This window comes from Naegleria gruberi (assembly GCF_000004985.1).
Source record: "Naegleria gruberi genomic scaffold NAEGRscaffold_28, whole genome shotgun sequence".
Classification (NCBI taxonomy): domain Eukaryota; phylum Heterolobosea; class Eutetramitea; order Acrasida; family Naegleriidae; genus Naegleria; species Naegleria gruberi.
The window spans coordinates 211,066-230,496 of NW_003163299.1; the positions used below are offsets into that span (position 1 = coordinate 211,066).

General features: G+C 34.3%; 10 protein-coding genes across 10 annotated transcripts in view; 6 read left to right on the plus strand and 4 right to left on the minus strand.

The window, feature by feature from the left end:
* Positions 1-203: 203 nt before the first annotated feature.
* NAEGRDRAFT_49622 (uncharacterized protein) lies at positions 204-2,968 on the plus strand (the record flags this gene model as incomplete). The annotated part of the gene is made up of 2 exons (XM_002676322.1): positions 204-1,490; positions 1,622-2,968. The coding sequence occupies 2 exons, from the start codon at positions 204-206 to the stop codon at positions 2,966-2,968; spliced, it is 2,634 nt and encodes an 877-aa protein (XP_002676368.1).
* A 307-nt stretch (positions 2,969-3,275) lies between these two features.
* On the minus strand, positions 3,276-4,745 carry NAEGRDRAFT_49623 (uncharacterized protein; the record flags this gene model as incomplete). Its single annotated transcript, XM_002676408.1, has 1 exon — positions 3,276-4,745. One exon carries the CDS (start codon positions 4,743-4,745, stop codon positions 3,276-3,278), a length of 1,470 nt encoding a protein of 489 aa, XP_002676454.1.
* A 153-nt stretch (positions 4,746-4,898) lies between these two features.
* NAEGRDRAFT_49624 (uncharacterized protein) lies at positions 4,899-5,786 on the minus strand (the record flags this gene model as incomplete). Its single annotated transcript, XM_002676409.1, has 1 exon — positions 4,899-5,786. One exon carries the CDS (start codon positions 5,784-5,786, stop codon positions 4,899-4,901), a length of 888 nt encoding a protein of 295 aa, XP_002676455.1.
* Positions 5,787-6,775: 989 nt separating this feature from the next.
* On the plus strand, positions 6,776-7,180 carry NAEGRDRAFT_68396 (uncharacterized protein; the record flags this gene model as incomplete). Its single annotated transcript, XM_002676323.1, has 1 exon — positions 6,776-7,180. One exon carries the CDS (start codon positions 6,776-6,778, stop codon positions 7,178-7,180), a length of 405 nt encoding a protein of 134 aa, XP_002676369.1.
* A 207-nt stretch (positions 7,181-7,387) lies between these two features.
* NAEGRDRAFT_80005 (uncharacterized protein) lies at positions 7,388-8,885 on the plus strand (the record flags this gene model as incomplete). Its single annotated transcript, XM_002676324.1, has 2 exons — positions 7,388-7,791; positions 7,835-8,885. 2 exons carry the CDS (start codon positions 7,388-7,390, stop codon positions 8,862-8,864), a joined length of 1,434 nt encoding a protein of 477 aa, XP_002676370.1. The 3' UTR covers positions 8,865-8,885.
* Positions 8,886-8,944: 59 nt separating this feature from the next.
* NAEGRDRAFT_68398 (uncharacterized protein) lies at positions 8,945-9,403 on the minus strand (the record flags this gene model as incomplete). Its single annotated transcript, XM_002676410.1, has 1 exon — positions 8,945-9,403. The coding sequence occupies one exon, from the start codon at positions 9,401-9,403 to the stop codon at positions 8,945-8,947; it is 459 nt and encodes a 152-aa protein (XP_002676456.1).
* Positions 9,404-9,752: 349 nt separating this feature from the next.
* On the plus strand, positions 9,753-13,240 carry NAEGRDRAFT_68399 (uncharacterized protein; the record flags this gene model as incomplete). Its single annotated transcript, XM_002676325.1, has 3 exons — positions 9,753-10,232; positions 10,274-10,497; positions 11,863-13,240. The coding sequence occupies 3 exons, from the start codon at positions 9,753-9,755 to the stop codon at positions 13,238-13,240; spliced, it is 2,082 nt and encodes a 693-aa protein (XP_002676371.1).
* Positions 13,241-13,586: 346 nt separating this feature from the next.
* On the plus strand, positions 13,587-13,973 carry NAEGRDRAFT_36914 (uncharacterized protein). Its single transcript, XM_002676326.1, has one exon. The coding sequence runs from the start codon at positions 13,611-13,613 to the stop codon at positions 13,929-13,931; it is 321 nt and encodes a 106-aa protein (XP_002676372.1). The 5' UTR covers positions 13,587-13,610; the 3' UTR covers positions 13,932-13,973.
* A 714-nt stretch (positions 13,974-14,687) lies between these two features.
* Positions 14,688-15,593, minus strand: NAEGRDRAFT_49629 (uncharacterized protein; the record flags this gene model as incomplete). Its single annotated transcript, XM_002676411.1, has 1 exon — positions 14,688-15,593. One exon carries the CDS (start codon positions 15,591-15,593, stop codon positions 14,688-14,690), a length of 906 nt encoding a protein of 301 aa, XP_002676457.1.
* Positions 15,594-15,967: 374 nt separating this feature from the next.
* NAEGRDRAFT_80007 (RhoGEF domain-containing protein) overlaps positions 15,968-19,431 on the plus strand; it is a 4,273-nt gene continuing 809 nt past the window's right edge. The window contains exon 1 of the mRNA XM_002676327.1: positions 15,968-19,414. Within this exon, the coding sequence (XP_002676373.1) occupies positions 16,429-19,414 (2,986 nt within the window). The 5' untranslated portion in view covers positions 15,968-16,428. The remainder of the gene's footprint in view (positions 19,415-19,431) is intronic.

The following is a 19,431-nucleotide window of genomic DNA, read 5'->3' on the forward strand; positions in this document are numbered from 1 at the left end:
TTCACAAGCATTCCAACCTTCAGATTGTCTTAAATGTTTACTTCATTATGGTATAATTCTTTTTTAAAAGAATAGCCACCTCTGAAATGGAAACTGTTAGGAACTTATACTGAACTTTGTTAATTACTGGGCTGTCTAATTACTAGTAAATTATAATACGTTTTTTGTAATCTATCTAGTAGTTTGTTAAATTCACGAAAAAAATGGCATCCACACTTCCCTCGCGTCTTGATCATTTGCCGCATGAGATTCTGTTCACCATCTTTCAATATGGCTTGGATCCGTACACATTATTCAAGCAAATTATTACCTTTCGACATGTAAATAAAACTTTTTACGAAATGACCAATGATCAAGACTTTTACAAGGTGCTTTTTGCTGATTTGAGACCTAAAGATACAACATTTGATTATTTTCCTACACATGCCTTCATCGATCGATTATTGTTCCGAACCCATAGGGACACTTTTAAAGATTGGACTTGTGAGGAATCATGCAAACCTGCCTATGAAACTCTTAACGGAGAGTTGATTAGCTATGAATATGAAGATGATGGCAAGGAAAATTTATTTGAAAAGTTTTCAGAGTGGTTGAATCAGGCCTATTCAAATTGTGACAATGTTCTATTGAAAATGTTGATTCAACTGTGTTTGGGAAGAGAGATGATTTCTCATTTGGGAATTAGCAAAGTTGGAGTGTTGATTGAATTGTTTTTTGAAAAGTTGTTGCAACCTGCTATTGAGTTGGTCAATTCATGGAATGAAACACCGAAAGAAATGGAATGGAGAGAGGATTTGGTGTTTAATATGAATTTATTGCAAGTGATTGGAACAGAGAGTTTATTTGGAGAGGATATTGCAGTCTGTTGGAGTGAACTAGATGGAATTGCTTCGTGTATTCCAAGAAAATACTTGTTATTCATTGCTGAAAAGTTTAGAGACATTGAATTGTTGATGAATGATTCGACTAGAACATGCATGGTTACTCAAATCATGAAAATATTGAGAGATTGTGGAATTAAAGTTGAAAGAATGAGATTTAGTGATATTGGCATGCATGTGAATTATCAGAGAACTGATGCAACGGATAGAATGATCCCAAAAATAGCAAAGAGCTTTTACTTGCAACATTTAGCAGTTTGGATTAATAGTCCATCATTGCTGGAGTGGTGTTTAACTGTTGGTATTACATCAGATACCAATCTTAAACATCTTTCCAATAATCCGTATTTGGATATTTCACTTCAAGCTCATGTGAATACATACATTCACGATGCATGTGGCTTGACAGCTCTTCATTATGCTGTTCATAGTGGAAATGTAGAAATATCAAACTTGCTGATCAAGAAATATTTGGCAAACCCATTTGTGGAATCAAGAATTTCGCATTGGGGAAACCTTACACCATGCATACTTGCACAACTTGGTGAATCTGATTCAACAATACAAATGATTTTCAAATCACTTGAAGAAAAATATGGAGATATCAAAGTAACTTTCGATAGAGACGATGAAATTGCCAAGGATGTTGAACAATCAAATGATTCTCACAAACTTTCTCTTGAGAAAATGCGCGCAGATGTTTGGTATGAATGTGGAGATGATTATTCTTCTTCTGTTAGAGAGAGAAGGAAGAAACAGTTTATAATAATGAATTCAAAATGGTAGAGACTCTAAACGGTTTCGATTATGAATTTGAGGAAGTTATGGAAGATATTTCAGATGAGTCAGACAATGAATATGGATTGTCTTACGAATGGATCAAAAGTCAAGTTCAAGACCAAAGTTCTTTGAAACGTAAGAGAAATTCAAATCATGATTACTACCTGCATAATGAGAGCTTGAGAAAAATGAGAAAACCTATTGAAGAATTCGAGAAGGTTCAATGGAATTCTTCTCAAGTTGAATTTCTACATGAAACTGATCAAGCCAGTCGGAGTGATGAATATGATTATAAGCATTGGCCCTTTATTAAAATTATGAAAAGAAAACCAAACTCCATTGAGGGAAATGAAGAGGAACGCGAGGAAGGACATACCGCGGATGAAACAGAGGGAAAAGATGAAAATGAAGAAGAAATAGACGAAAAAGAAGAAGAAAATGAAACTCAACAAGACGAAAAAGAAGTGCTGAATATTGGTCCTGAGTTCATTTTGAGAAAAGATTTAACAGTTCCCAAGGAAAAAATGGATTTACTTATCAATGAAGTTCTAAGCAGTTACAAAAGTGGATCATTCATCATACCGAACGCTAAAATGATGATTCAACAAGCTGCTGAGAACATTGTCTCGTATAATTTCACAATTTCTCAAGATATCTCTCAATTTTGTGGTAGAGATTATGTTACTAGAAATGATGTAGCCTTGGCTGGTTATTTAGTTTCTTCCAAAACAAACCCTAAAATCCATCATTTCTATTTTGGCAACAGAACGAAAACACTCAAATCACACAGAGATGAATTTGTTGAAAATCTGAATATTAGCTCAAAACATATAACAGATCAACTTGGTAAATTAATCCATGACGAATCAATTTTGAATGCAATAGTGGAAATAATTTCTGAACAATTTGAAAATACCTATTTAACTGAAATACAAGACGAGAAGATTGATCCAAATTATGATGGACTAAGTAGTGACTCTTCTGAAGGTACAAATTATAGTGAAGATAGTATGCTTTCTAATGTGTGTTTTGAGGAGACTTGTTATGGATTTGAGGTTAATAATTTTGATTTATGTTATTCATCCATAAGTGCAAAAGACTTACTCAATGAGAGAAAGGCATGTATCATTGTTGAAAATGATGACTATTTCACAGTACATGAAACTGAAGGACGTACTGTTTATGAGAATGAGGAAGTAGATTTGAGAACTCGAGTGATTTACACAACTGATAGAGACGAAGCTCTCAATTGGATTGATAATGCTTCAGGTTTTCACTTCCCTCCAGATGAGGAATATTTAGATTGATCATCAAGATTTTTGTTAATTGTTTCAATTTACTGATTAATTTGGCTCACGAATGTTGGTGTCATTAATTGCCAGATCGGTTAGAGACACTCCTTGAGGCTGTAATTGAGCACTTGTGGCCAATCCACCATCTCCACTATGTAACTATGTACAGGTGTTCCAGCACCACTGTTGAGATGTCCATTAGGTTGGACCTTTGAGATTTTTCTATTTTGATAATATGTCATCGTTGGAATTGACAACAACAACCTTAGGACTTCTTAATTGTGAATTAAAGTTTTCATCATATTCAAGTTAGAGATTATTATTACCACTCTAAATCTTCGCTGTCATCAATTTCCTCTTCTTCACTTTCTTCTTCATCATCATTTTCCTCTTCTGATGACGAAGGTTCACTGCTCTTTGAGATAGTGATTTGTTCCTTAAACTTGGACTTTACTTTCTGAATGGATTTTCTAGAGCACGAACTATTGACCAGTATAAGCTCCATAATCTTGTTGATACCATTTTCCAGAATATACTCAATGCCCTGTTCGCTCACGTTATTGGAGCCAAGATTTAGAAATTTCAAAGTACTTCTCAGGTTAACACTTTCGAGAATGGAGATGAGACCCTCATCTGAAATACTATTACCGTACAGACTTAAATGTTCCAATTTAGTGAGGGTTTTTGAATTTGAAATATAGCAACATCCAACAGTAGATATTCCAGACATGTCCAAGCTCAGATTTGTTAAATTTGCAAGATTACAGTTGGCAATTTCCAAACATCCCTCGTCTCCAATAGTTGAAGATATTTTCAGAGTGTGAAGATTGGGATGAATTGCACCTTGAAAGTATTGAGAGCATATTTCCTCTGAAAATGATTTAACCCAACCCAAATTCAAATATGAAAGAGTTTTGATTTTTTGAATCATTATCAAGCTTTCGCCAGAGATAGCTTGATTTTTAAGTTTTAGTTTCTCTAGCTGATGAAATTTGGCAAAATCTAATATACAGTCATCAATTCTGTTATAACTAAGATCCAAAGATTTCAAATTGAACATTACATTTCTCTTAATGGGTTGAAAATGTCTTATCAAGTTTTGGGAGAGATTGAGTGTTTCTATTGATATACCCTTTGTTATCAAAAAATCGAATAAATATTTCATTGCACCTTCACTAATTAAATTAATCGACAGATCCAGTTCCACCAATGAAATTTCAGAAGGAATGTTATAACACAACAACTGACACAATGAGTTATCCAAATTACACGAAGAAAGTACAAGTTTTTTCATGTTGGAAAATATTGTTGCATTTCTAATCCAGGGAAGTAATTTGAAATCTTTGGTGGATTGTTTTGTAATTACCAATGATTGAATATTAATTTTAGTAGAATTGTACATGCTTGGATTTTTGTACGATTCGAAACTATATTCCATATCATTGTGTAAATTGTCCTCCTGCTTTTGTTTAGTCCCAAATTCAAGGAATTTATATTGCCAATTTTCCTCAATGGTAACATGAAGAGTTGTCCTGCAAGACTCCTCATAAAATTGTTTTGAAACCCGAATCATATTTTCCATAATTACTTCCCAATCAAGAAATGATAATATAATTCCAATCATTTCATCGGGAAGAGAAAATGTTTCTTCATGATCAGAATCTTTAGTCTTTTTCTTCTTGTTTGGTGAAAATTTTACATCAACTAGAGATAATTCGGAATCCCTGATCATCATTCTAGAATCACAAAGATGATTTAAATCGTCCACCTCCTCCAGTAGTGATCGTTTCATTTTTTTTAAAATTTTAAATTCCAAAAATTAAGGGATTTAGAATTGGTTTTTGCGCCAGAGCTTAATATGTTAAAATTTATGGAGAGCTTGACTAACTCATGTGGAATATATGGTATCTAACTCTAGTTACATCATACAATCTTTCGAATTTATTTAATCGTCTGCTGAATATTCAAAGAAGATACATTTTCCACTATTGGTAATAAACACCACAGCCAATGAGCCAATAACGCCAACATAACACTCCTTATATTCAGCAACAATTGGACATTCTTTCTTAATGAAAGCAAGCAATTCTTCTAATTTGGAGATTTCTTCGAGGCACTCCTCTCCTCCAATCACTTTTTTCAAAAAGTCAAACAAGTTGTTGTCAAATTCCTGCTTGACATCCTCAAATGTTCTGTCCAAATAAATTTGTGGATAGAATGAATCTCTTTCACAATTTGTAAAATACTCAAATTTGTCCTTAATATTACTCTCCAAGGAAATACTCTGGTATTGGTAATAGTAATTGTTTTGAGGAATTGAACTGGCCACAACGCCAATGATTTTCTTCATCAAATCTGAAAATAATTCTCCAATTTTCTCATCATGTTTGATCATTCTTTTCAAAAAGTGAATTCCAAACACACTGGCATTGAAATTAAAATCGAATGTTCTTGCACATCCACCACTGCCATAATTGAGACCATTCATTCCATGATATGTAACAGTTTTGTAACCGTTAGAAAATTCTTGTGGAATGATATTTTGAGCAAAAAATCTTCTCATGTCAATCTTCTCGGTCAATTGATAGAGAAGGGAGTGCTTTTCAGCAAGTACTTTCCACAATCTCAAGTTTGTACTTGGAGTTGCTTCAATTTGCCAATTTAACATCTGGTACCATTCTTTGCAAACCAAGGAACAGTTTACCAAAGTTTCGAATTGCCATGGCTCGTTTAAACCATCAAACAGATTTATAAAAATTTCAATCCACAATTCTGGGAGGATTAGTTTCATTTTTTTAACTTTATCTTTGCTAACTTTTTTAGCACGAATCATTGCTATGTTAAATACTTTTGTCCAAGTCCCAATTAGAACTTTTACAATGGTTTCTGTAGCTCCCAATAAACTTTCTAAGAATAAAATGTAACCTTGTATTAAACTGGGCAATGTCAAACCTAATTAAGTGTCTTAAACTTGTATACCCAGGTCAGCACTCTTTTACAATTGAAATTCATCGCTCAACTCCACTTGTTTAGATTTGGAGATGGATCATGGACCACCTCTTCTGAATTGAACAAGAAATATTCTGCAGAGAAGTGAGCTTGAATTGATATGAGTTGGTTTTGGATTTAATATTTTAAATCCAAAACTATTTAAAGAAGCACCTTAAACATCAAGAAATACGATAGAAGTTAGTTTTCAATAATTTTGCTATTATTCATCAAGCAACCCCTCTCAATCTCAATACCAAGTGAAGAGGTACATCTTTTTGAATAGTATAATCATTGATTGTTCTACCGTCTTCCTTAGTGAAATTTATTTATGAACTCTATCTACAATTTTCTAAACTACTTGAAATAGAACGTCTTACAAGAGCTGTTCTAATGTTTCAGGAATGAGAACAAAAAGTGCCTTTCGTAAGATTGAAACTTGTACCCATTAGAAACAAAAGGAGTACAATTTCCAATACAGTGTTTGCTGTAGTTCTTTACAGTCCATATAAAGATCAAAAAGGAATAGATAGGAAAATTGAAAGAATCATTTAGTCCTACTTTCAACATTGGAAATTTATTCATTCCAATGGATTCCACGCCATGGTGCTCAATCCAACCATTGAAGTTCTTTCATTCTGTTCTTGTTCAATTCTCCGCACTGAATAACAAAGACCAAATGTACAATGTCCAAAATCTGTGGCTACTCTTTTTTTGGAAAATCATTAATCTTCAATCATACCAAAAAAATCAATATACTAATCAAACTATTCTTTTCAAATCTTTAAAACTGGAACATTGTTTCACTTCTCAAACACAATCAAAAAACAAAAAATGAAAAGATTCGTTTCAATCTTATTGATTGCATTGACTTTGGCAATTCTTGCACTTTCCTTCACTTCAGGAGTTTCTGCTGAAGAATCAGCTGCCTCAACACTTTCCTTGTATATTAGAAAGAATAATAACAAGAAGAGAAATCTCAAGAGATTCAGACTCAAGAAGAGAAAGAACAATAGAAAGCTCAACAAGTACATTGACACCTATGGAAGAAAGAGAAGAGGATGGAAGAGATATGGAAAGAAGAGAATTATCAGAAAGAAGATTGATGTTTATGGAAAGAAGAGAAGATTTAACAAGAAGAGAAGAATCGACACCTACAGAAAGAAGAATAGAAAGAATAGAAAGAACAGAAGAGGTGGAAAGAAGAATAAGAAAGTTGACCTTTACAAGCGTAAATAATTGAAAGATTGAATCAATTATTCCTTAAAGCACAAATTTTGAATCAATTTTGCTCTTAAATATAAAATATAACTTGTGAGTCTCTCGACCGAATTCAATCTTTTTTTCCTTCATCATTTCATGAGCTCATTCAAATCTTGTGGCAACTTGGAAAACTGTTTTTCACTTCTTTTTAAAAAAAGCACTTCAAATAAAACTTCGAAAAAAATGTCTGATCATCAAACACCTAGCGTTTCACCAGCAACAACAACATCGGGGGAAATTGTTCATGAGCAACAACCAGCTGCTACTGTTGCTGCTGTAGAAAATACAACAACAATTCAAGAACCAACTTCAAGTGAAGTAAATTTAGTGTCAACATCGGAAACAAGTAATAGTGGGAATGATGATAAAAAGAGAAAGAATCCACCTTCCGAATCATCAAATGACAAGAAGAAGAGAAAGGAAAATTATAAGAAGGGAGGTAAAGGAACAGCTTCTGCCAAGAGAGATAATGATTGGGGTCCAAGAGAACCTAAAGAAAAAAAGGAAGGAGAAGAAAAATTCCAAAAAAGAAGAGTTGCAATTTTCATTGGGTATTTGGGAACAAATTATAATGGTTCACAAACTTCGTATGTGTTTAAAATTATTATATCTAATATTGAAATTATTTAGAAATTTTACCAATCCTAATGTCAAGACTGTAGAAGAAACTGTGTTTAAAGCTCTTTGTCAAGCAGGAGGTGTTTCTGGTGACAATAGTACTGACATGAATAAGGTTCATTTTCACAGAAGTTCAAGAACTGACAAGGGTGTTCATGCTGCCTCAAATGTTTTGGAAATGAAACTTTTAATGAAACCAGGATTGGAAGAAGAAATGAGAAAACTTTTACCTGAGGATATTGTTTTTTATGGATACAAAAAGGTATCTAAATCATTCAATGCTAAGGAACATTGTACAGCTCGTACCTATGAATATTTATTACCTGCTTTTGCATTATCACCAGATCCAAAAGCAGCAACATGGTTTGGACAAATTAATATTGACAAGATTACCAAGGAGGATGTGGAAAGTGAAAATTTGAATGATATTTACAATTATGATCCAACAGATGAACAAATTGAAAAGGCTAATCGTGTTTTGAAAAACTTTGTTGGAACCAATAGTTTCCATAATTATACTCAACTCACAAAAGCCAAGCCAAACTCTTTCAATAGACACATTACCAAGTTTGAATGTTCTAAAGCTTTTGAAATTGATGGAATGAAAGTTGTCAAGCTCACTGTCACTGGTTCTTCATTCATTTATAACCAAATCAGAAAAATGGTTGGTTTCATGATTGCTGTCATGCGTGGTTCCCTCAATGAAAGTGATTTCAGTACCTCTGTTGATAAGGAAGTTACTGCCAACGTTCCACTTGCTCCAGCCAATGGATTATTATTATGTGAACAAGAATTCAAGAGATATAATGCTAAACAAGGAGCCAAAGTTAATGGTCACGTCACTCCTTCCGATTATTACAAGGAGATGGAAGAATTCAAGAAGAGAATCTATTCCCACATGTTGAAACTTGAAAAGGAAGAAGGTATCATTGCTAAATTCCTTTTACATTCTAGGGGGTGGAGATTATCGAAGGGATCTAAAGGAGAACCAATTAACAATGTCGAGGAACCAGTATTAGAATCAATCGAAGAAGATGAATAAATAGCTTAGGTTTATTGAATGATTGATAATTAAAACAATCATTAATAATATTTAGAAAACTATACACCTCGGAAGTAAAATTACCATTCAATTTGGAAAGTAGTAACTCTTGGCTTGTCGTTCAAAGTTCTAACCAACTTTTCAACAATTGGCTTCGATGGAGGAGCTTCTTGGAGTTCCTTATCAGTATATTGGTTAGAAACAAAGTAACCAACTTGAGAGAACAATTGATTATTGTAGGAAACCTTCAACAAGAGGACAGTACAATCCAACAAGTCGGAAGCAGAAATCTTTTCAACATTTGGAGCAGGAGCAGTGACAACAAACTTGTTTGTACCAACCTTGACTGGACCAACGGAAACAGATTCCAAAACTTGATCTTCATCGGCAGAAGCACTGCTACCAACATAGACAAGTTCCAAATCCAAATCAGATGAGATTTCTTCCATACATTCGAGGGTAACATCTAATTCAATATTATCGGTAAATTTGGTTGGGTTGTTCTTAACTTCAACGTTGGTGAGTTTAACCTTGGTCATTTTAATCTAGAGTTGTTGTGTGTATTTTTTTTAGAGAGTGGTTTGATTAAAATCCAATTTATTTAAATTTTTTAAAAAGAAAACAACCGTTAAAGAAAATTGGAGGGAATTTTTATTTGTGGCGCCAACCTGATTCCGTTACAACACAGGTTCCGAAATTATTTGACAACAACGTAAACTCTTGTAATTTCATTGATTGAATCAATAACTCTTCCTAATATTAATCCAAACAATAAATTTCCAAGTTATAATTGCAAATACGATAACAATTTGCTTCTCCAATTACATTGTAATTTGGCGCCATTTTATTTTTGTAGTTTGAATATTTTGCACCAACAAACACAAAGAAATGCCTTATTCACCCCGTTCTGATTCAATAACACATACAAAATCAATGCCGTCTCTCAGTCAGCCCTACGAATATCAACATCACGGAACTGATTATGATGCTGCCATGAATGTTGTAGATGATTACGAGTATCACCCTTCTGAAGATTATGAAGCTGTTGTTAGAAAAACAAAGAAATCTTCATCATCATCGAGGAGAGAATTTCAAAATTATGATGGCTCTTATTCACCAGCATTGTCATATTCTTCAGTGAGCAGTGGACGTTCTTCAAATAGTGGAAGGAGGAAAGATGTTCTGGAAGAATTATCGGAAGAAGATATGAGAAGGAAAATGTATAAAAAGTATAAGGATAAGGGTGTGATTGGACTTTTAAAAACTCAATTGAGAAGCGTAATTTATGATGACTTGACAAAGAGAGCACCAGCTAAGGAACCAAATATTTCAGTTTTTGGATCTCGATCGGAAATTCAAAGAGCATGTGTAAGTAATTATGTCACAAACTCATACCCACAAACTTTCAGGATGGAATTGTTTTGGATCACCTGAAAAAAAATGGTTATTCATTCACCACGAGTATCTTTACTTCCGAAGCCAACATTAAAGAAGTACCCAAGAATTCAGAATATGATGTTTATCATTTAATTGGACTTAAAATGTATAATTTGGATGTTGTCAAAGATACAGACTCTCATGAATTGTTGGACTATGATCCAAATAATCAACTTACTAAACTTTTATCAGAAATGTACTACAGCACAAACTGGAAAGGAGAGAGTATTCTGACGAAATTCTTGTCAGTCATAAAAAAGCTAGGCGATAAGCAAACTCGAGTTGGGATGTGTCAAACAGATCCACTCACAGAGGACCAACCTGTAGATAGTAAATTAAAAATGATTGATGAAGAATTTATAACTCAATTGGAAAATGAAAAGAAAACCCAGACTCAATCCTTGGAACAGAAATATCTCGAATATCAAAGAGAATGTGAAAAAAGAGCCAATGAAGAACTCAAGTCTAGACTGAAAATGTTTGAAGAGACAACAATTAGTGCTATGAGATTGGAAGAAAGTGCCAAATACAGAGAAAGAATAGCTAGAGAAATAGAAGAAATGGAAAAATCCCACATGAGAAAAATGGAACGTCTCATGGAGAGGGAAAGAGAAATTTCAGCTCGACTCGAAAAGAAAGAAAAGGATTTGGAAAAGCAATCATTCGAGCACAGACAGAAAATGTACAAAGAAATTGAAGATCTTCAACGTAGAAATCAAGGTCTTGCAAGAGAAAAAAACAATTTGGAGATGAGAAAAACAGAGTTGGAAGAAAAGGCAAGACGATTGGACGTATTGGCTGCTCAAACAACTGTTGATGTCAAATCTGAAATGTCTTTAATGAGAGCAAACTTGGAGAGAGAAAACATTGCAAATATGAGAAGAATTGAAGAGGAAAGGAGAAAGTTGGAATTGGAAAAGGAACAAGTTGCAGAACAATTAAAAAAACATAGTGCGGCCATTCACCTGGAAGAAACAATTAAACAATATCAGGGCTCTCTTGACATTGTAAAGAGCGAGTTGAATGAATCTAGAAAGAGAATTAGAGACTTGGAAGAAATGAATGATCAGCTAAGAATGCAGCTAGGTATGATAAAGGAGCAAGCTGAACAACAAACAAATACTTCCAATGAAAAGCCAGCCACACCTGCCATTATTCACATTCCATCAATTGATCCTGTCAGAGAAAATTCCCTCAATAGAGAAATTGAAAATCTTAAATTGCAATTAAGAGATAAGGAACGTGAGTTCTCCAACTTACAAGACAGAATTCTTGTCTATGAAAGAAATGAGAGAGCTCTACGATCGAACGTTGAAGACAATGAAAGAGAAAAGAAGAGACTCATGGATGAATGTAGGAAGGAACTCATAGAAGAAAAACAAAAAGCCAAAAAGGCTCTCCTACATTGGCAATCAGCAGAAAGGGCTTCCATGAGTGAAAAATTACAAAAAGATCGAGTACGATCAGAGAGAATGCAAAGAGATTTAGAGGAACAATATCTTCAGAATAGAACGCTTCAACATGAAATTGATCGTTTGAGGAATTTATTGGAATTACCAAGGGTGTCTGGAGGAGAACTGAAAAAGACAAGTTTTTCTGATATTGGATCTAAGGGATCAATGCCAGAAATTTCATATCCATCCTCTTTGAGGGATGATAATCTTTATGCTAAACTCTCCGATTATCCTGAGATTTCTATTCATGAAAAATTGAATGAAATAGACAAGTTGGGGTATTCGTTCAGCAAAGATTTTGGAGATTTGAAAGAAAGCAAACAGCCATCTCCTTCTTTGGGACAACCTACAAAGGAAAAAACAAATGACTTTTTCGAGAGTTTAGGGCTTGGATCATTTTCAAATAATTACATGATGGAAGATATTAAACCATCATCTTACTATGGTTTACCTAATCCTGAACGTCAAACAACATCCACCAACAACAACTACTCGAGTAGTATTAATTCTTTCAACACCAGAGGAGATGATTATCAATCAACAACAAATCTACCTCCAATAAGCTCCTCTATCAGTGGAATTCCATCAACTAAATCCCCTACTTCTAGAAACTCACCTCCAAAGAAGACTCTTGACGAGCCATCGACTTTCACAACATCCTACAAACCAATTTCCCCTAAGAATTATCAATATGATACCAAACCTTCAACCACCTCCTCAATTGATTTCACACAACATCATCCAACTCAGCAAATTAAAGCACCACAACAACAGCAACCAGTTGAGGAGCAAACAACCAGATTTATTGGTTCTACCTCCCCTAGCATTACTTCAACAAACAATCCTCCTCCAACCATTGAAGTTTCCACTCCCTCCACATTTTCCTCTTCCTCTGTGTTTGATATGAAGAATAACAATTATGAAACTGAGAGAATAGTAGAAAAGCAACCTGAACCAATTTATCAAAAGCCTCCATCCCCAAAGAAGACTATTATTGTTGAACAACCACCACAGCCAACAACAATTGTAGAACAACCAACAACTCAATTCGTGAGAGAAGTGGAAAAGAAGATTGAATCACCTCCTCGCCAAACAACAATAATCAAGGAAGAGCCACCAGCAAGAATTGAGAATAACCCAATTCCCGAGCAAAAACCATCTAGCATTGAAGAGTATAAACGTATGTTACAACAACAAAGAGAGTCGGATTCAAGAGCCTCTACAGTCACCACTTCATCTTCTAACTATGAATCCGAGCAGAATGATGAACAAGCAACAGAGGAGGAAGAACACCATCAACAAGAAGAGTATCACCACGATGACTCTTTCAATCATCACAACGATGACCACTTACATGCTCACAATGACCACCATTCCGATGGATGGAACATATCAGATGCTTCTATTAGTGGAGGAGGTTTCGATGATGATGATTTGGATGTTGAGGATGACCTCTTTGGACAGAAGGACTATGATGATTTCTAATTGTTGTCAATAAAACACAACCTTTGTTGTTAAGAAAATCATGATGACGTAAGCATGCGCTTCTTGAACAAGAAAGGGAATGTATAAATCTTCTTCATATCGAAATTGTGTTAAATTTATGATGAGGATGTTGTTTGGTAAAGAAGTAGAATTTATTAATTACACTTTGTATTAAGTTGGCAACTTTTTGTGAGTGTTCAGAATTGATGCTCAAAGCTGGGAGCGAAATTCACTTCTGACTTTGACCAAGCAAAACGCACTAGAAAAGTTTTTGTTGTAAAGTAGATGCGTCAACCGTTCATTAATTGTAAGTCCAACGAAAAATAAAAAACTTTGAATTGTTTAAAAAAAATCCCTCACATCATATACAATGAAGGTCGTCGCAGCTTATTTGTTGGCAGTCTTAGGTGGTAACGAACAACCAGCCAAGAAGGATATTGAAAAGATTTTGAGCTCTGTTGGTGCTGAAGTCGATGGTGAACAAATTGATAGACTCTTGAAGGAATTGTCTGGTAAGAACGTTTTCGACGTTATTGCCTCCGGAAAGGAAAAGTTGGCTTCCGTCCCAACTGGTGGTGCTGCTGCCTCTTCCGCTCCAGCTGCTGCTGCCTCAACTGCTGCTGCTGTTGAAGAAAAGAAGCCAGAACCTGAAGAAGAAGAAGAAGAAATGGGTTTCGGTGGTCTCTTCTAAATCTACTTAAAATAAAAATCCTAAATATTTAAAACTTCTTAATTGCTTGACTAGTATTATTGTTCGTCAATTTCACAACAGCCACTTACTCTTGATCTGTGGATTGAATAAAACAAGGTCACAATAACAAGGATTAATAAATTGTCTTAAGTAATATTTTTCATGACACTTTAAAATTCAATTCTATTTGTTCCAAACCTGTAAAGCAAAAGATTTACGAAGTTTCCTAGAATGAAACGCCTGAAATTGACGAGCCAAAGCTGATACCTCTTAGTATCCATGCATCCGAGCAGATCTGATAAGTCGTTTTATGCTCATAGCCTTGGTAGGATGCATGTTGAATCATCGAATAATATTTCCTGATGAAATCAGAGAGTTGAATTTATTTTCCAAACCAAATTTAAAAATTATGGTAATTAAATTCGAATTTTAAATAAAAAAGAAAAACTGTAGATGCTGTCAAGTGAAATTCAATGGAATGTTGATTTAGTTAACAATAATAAACAACCATTCCAGTGCATACCACAGCAGCAAAATCCATTCATAAAAAGAGAAGCATATTCAACAGTGTTTTCCATCGATCCTTAATATTAACGTTAGTAACTGAATTGTGTTTAATAAGAAGCCGACATAGCTCAGTTGGGAGAGCGTAAGACTGAAGATCTTAAGGTCCCTGGTGTCGGCAAATTTTGATTTAGTAAAGTTTGAGTATTAAGAAGAAAATAAATATATCTTGAAGTTGTGTTGTCAAGGTTGTTATTTGTTATTGTTCATTGATAAAGAATAAGATCCACTATTTGGATCCTTATCAAATTTAAAATTATTAATATTGATACCAAAAGCTCCCAAAAACTTGCCTCCAACATCTTTGAGTTGACCCCACATTTCTTCCAATTGCTTCTTTTGTTCTTCTTCTGATTTCACACGTAATCTTTCTGCATCCAATAGAATCTTCTTGGCCAACTGGTCTGGAATCATTGTAGGATCTTTCAAAATAATGTCTTGCAATTTTTTCATATCCGAATAGCTGGCTTGATAATTGTTCAATTGTTCATGACATTGAGATCTCTTGTAAAGTGATTTATAATGTTCCGAATCTAAATGATCCAAAATAATTGTACAATACTCCAAACTTCTTTGAAATGAACTCATTTGGAAAAATGTTAAAGCCAAATTCGAATATAACACAATCAGCAATGTCTTCACTTGATTATCATTATCTTCTTTAAATAAATCCAAATCTTTTGAAATTAAAGCCAAGGTCTCCTTTTCTGAAAGTAAAACTTCGGAATTTTCTAATAATATATCATTATTATTTTCATTATTATTTTCCTCATTAATTTCCTCTTCGGAATTGTTTGTACTAGTAATATTTTCAGAATTATTTACATCATCATCTGCTGTTGTTGTTGTTTCATTCACTTGACCAATGGTAGACTTATTTGCATCTTTTGATTCATCTTGAACCTCCTTGTTTTTAGAAATATAATCCCTCACAAAAACTACCAAATTACTCAAAGACTCTTGATAATACTTCTCAGCAAGTTCCCATTCCCTTGTTTTAAAATGTTGATTTCCCTTTTCCTTGCTTTGATTACATTCCGATAAAATGTTTTTCACTAGTTCCGAGTTACAAATGCCTGAGTCATTAGATTGTTTCATTTTTTCCTTCTCTTTTTAATTCCTTTTCCTTCTTTTTTATTCAATTCGTTCTTTTGCTTTTCAAAGTCTACATCAATGTAGATGAAACTTTAGTAATTATTTAAAAATGTAGTTTGTATCAAGTCAACCAATAATATTGATTATGATAACATTAGCCGAAGATTATATTATCTCTAATTTGGATTGTGCTGTTGTAAAATTACTTGATTTAAGCAATGGTGAATCAATTATCAATAATAGCGAGATTCGTGTTGTTGTGATTTCTCAGCAATGCAAGAAGAAGAAACAACATCCAAAGTTTCTAACTCCTTGTCCGTGTCACCAATCGAATTGATGGATCATTATAAAAAAAATCCTCACCACTCACTGAACCTCCTGCCAACAAAGATAAACATCTTACAGGGATTCTTTGAAAAACAATCATTTGGTAGAATATATTATCTGAATCAACAATATTTTACTGTTGTGTTCTTTTTCAGATTGATCTGATAACCAACAAATTGTTGCTAATTGGCTGAAGAAGATAAAAGAAAATTATTCAATTTACATTGAATCAAATTGCAACAAACTATCAATTGTTATTTCAACAAACAAAAACGATCTAGAAGGAAATAGAAAATTTTTTCAAATATCTTTTTAGATCATCAAAGAAGAAAAATCCAATTAGTAATATCCGATCTTTGAAGATTATCGAGTGATCCACACAATTAATAACAACAACAACAATAATTTTAGTAGAACTCTATTAGCTTGCTATACACGGGATCACCTTATTATTGGAACTAGAATAACATAATACATTTTGGATCAAACATTATAGAATTGAAACTATTAAATGTCTAATTTAAAGGATAGAATAGCAGCCTTTGAAAATAGGAATAATACAGGTAGTGGTGGTGCTAGTACAACAAACAATGCTCCTACCTCAAGTAAACCAACAAGGATTAACGGATCAGAATTAACATCAACTAGTGGTGGTGGCAGTGGTAGTGGCAATGGTCACCCAAGTGGTCGTCCTCTTCCTCCAACTAAAACTACTTCAAGCAATCCTGTATCAACAACAACAACAACAAACAATGGTAACAATACCACAACTCCAAGAACTCTGCCACCAACACCAACCGATAGAACCTCACTCAATGTTGGACTGAATAGAACAAATACCACTACCAATAATAATAACACTACTCCTCCAACTGTTAGTCCAAGAATAATAACAACCACACCTACCAATACTACCAATACTACACAAGTTGCTGCAGGTAATTCTCAGAATCATCAGCACCACCACCCAACAACAAGCCAGCATCAACCTTCTCCAACCATAAATACCACCCCAACAACGCAACAAGAAAATAGCGCAACATTAACTCCAGTATCACCATCTTCATCTCCAACGCAAACACTCACAAGAGTTAATTCTGCTGGACAACAGGACAATCTTTATGATATGACAAATAATGAGGACGGAAATATGGAGGACGATCCAAGAAGACCGAATGATGTAAATGCTATTCATCAATTGCCAAAAAACAAACCTGCTGTACCTAAAAAGTTTAGAAATACTCCAGGTACTACAACTACAAATTCAACTTTGGGTAGACCAACACCAAAAGTTCCACCTTCAATTCCACAAGCCAGAAGAGCTGTTACTTCTTCAGTCACACAAGTCGATCTACCAACTTCAGAAAATGGTTCTGAACCAAACACAACCACAACAAATGTTGATCCAGGTTCTACAATCACCTATTCCGATTCATTCAATTCATCAAGAATATCTATTCGTCCATCAGCCAATGGAATGCCTTATGCTTCAGGAATTGTTGGATTAGGCGATAAGCTCCCACAAGGAAAATTCATTCCTTATGTTCCACCTGAAGTTGAGGATACTGTTGTTAGTAGCTCTCTCACAAAACAAGTTAAACTTTCTATTACATCTGAATCAGATGCTGAAACATTGGAATTCCAGGAAATTTACAAACATCCAACTAAAAAACAACAAGATGCTGCTGTTATTCTTCAAAAGTATATCAGAAGATGGGATGCTAAAAAGGCCTACAAAAAGATGCAAAAAGCCAGACTTAACAGAGAAAATTGTGCCAAGGAAATTTTGTCAACAGAAAAGTACTATGTTGAATCACTTAACATTCTTCAAGAAGTTTATCTTAAACCATTCAAAGCTATGGCTGCAAAGGATAAACCATTGATCACCAAGGAAGAAGTCTCTGCTATTTTCTCGGATATTGATGTTATTTTGAACTTTAACAATACATTTTTGAAAGATTTAGAAGAGAGGCTCCAAAACTATGTATACACTGTTACGATCAGTGATATTTTCCTCCAAATTGCACCTTTCTTTAAAACTTATTCACGATACTGTAACAATTTTGATAAGGCAAATGAAGTCCTCAGGGAATGCAAAAAGAGGGAAGAATTCAAGGAACAAGTTTCCAAGATGGATAAGGATAGTAGAACCTCCAAGTTAGGTCTGCAAAGTTATCTTATTCTCCCAATCCAACGTATTCCAAGATATAGATTGCTTCTCCAAGATTTGATCAAACATTCAGGACCTTCCCATCCCGATTACAAAGGATTGAAATTGGCTCTCGAAAAGATTTGTGAAGTTGCCGATCACTTGAACAATACAATGAAGAGTATTGAAGCAACCAATGAAATTATCAAGATTCAATCCCAATTCTATGGTGAATTGAATTTGGTTGAACCTCATAGAAAATTCTTGAAAGATGGTGCATTGCAAGAAATTGTTTCCGCTGACTTTACCAAAACAAGAGATATCTATGTTCATCTTTTCAATGATATTATTCTCCTTTCACAAAAATCAGGGAAAACTTTCACCCTCAAACTTCAACTTCCTCTCAATGATTTGATTATTTTCAGCTACCTAAACCAAGAAGATCAAATTGATGACACAATCTTTAAATTACAATCACCAAGTAAGGCAATCATCATCAAGACAGCTACACCAGCCGAAAAAAATAGTTGGACCATCACTTTGCACAATTTGATTAATGAATCTAAAATTTCCAAGAAGAATAAGACACTCAATGTGGATGTACATACAATTGCTGACGATTCTTCAACTACATTTGCTTTGGCTATGAGTGACAATGATGGTATTGTCATTCCACCTGAAGAGTGTATCAGAAGAATGAAGGCTGGTTCTACTATGCTCAAATATTGTCGTACTGGTAAGCCTCACTTTAGAAGATTTGTATTGAGTTCTGATGAAACTGAACTTATGTGGGGATCCCCTAATAAGCAATCTAACGAATCTATTGTGTCTCTTACTGATGTCAAGAAGATTTGTTACGGCCAAAACACAGCAATTTTCCAAAAGTATAAGAATCCTGATCTTGAAGGTCTTTCATTCTCATTATTGTACAGAGATAGAACTTTGGATATTGTATGTAAGGATAAGCAAGAGTATCACACATGGGTACAAGGTATCACATACTTGTTGTCACACTTGGATTCCATTTTAAAGAAGAAGACTGTTGTCCCAGTTGTTGGAAACGAACCAAAATTCGCACCAATCACCATCGTCCACGATATGGAAAATGAGAAACAAAAATTCAAGGAACAATTTGAAAGAATTGGTGATGCTTATACATGGGGTCAAGGTGCTAGTGGTTCACTTGGACACGGAAATCAAGAAGATAAGAAGGAGCCTCTGGTTATGAAGGACTTTTTATATTTGGATGTTTCTATGGTTGCTTGTGAAAATTCTGCTGGTGCTGCTGTCATGTTTACAGGAGAATTGTTTACATGGGGCAAAGGAGAAAAAGGTAGATTGGGTCATGGTGATTCTAACGATAGA

What these genes read in the sequence shown, in the direction of transcription:
- NAEGRDRAFT_36914 (XM_002676326.1), top strand. Translation starts at nt 13,611, where the DNA reads ATGAAGGTCGTCGCAGCTTATTTGTTGGCAGTCTTAGGTGGTAACGAA.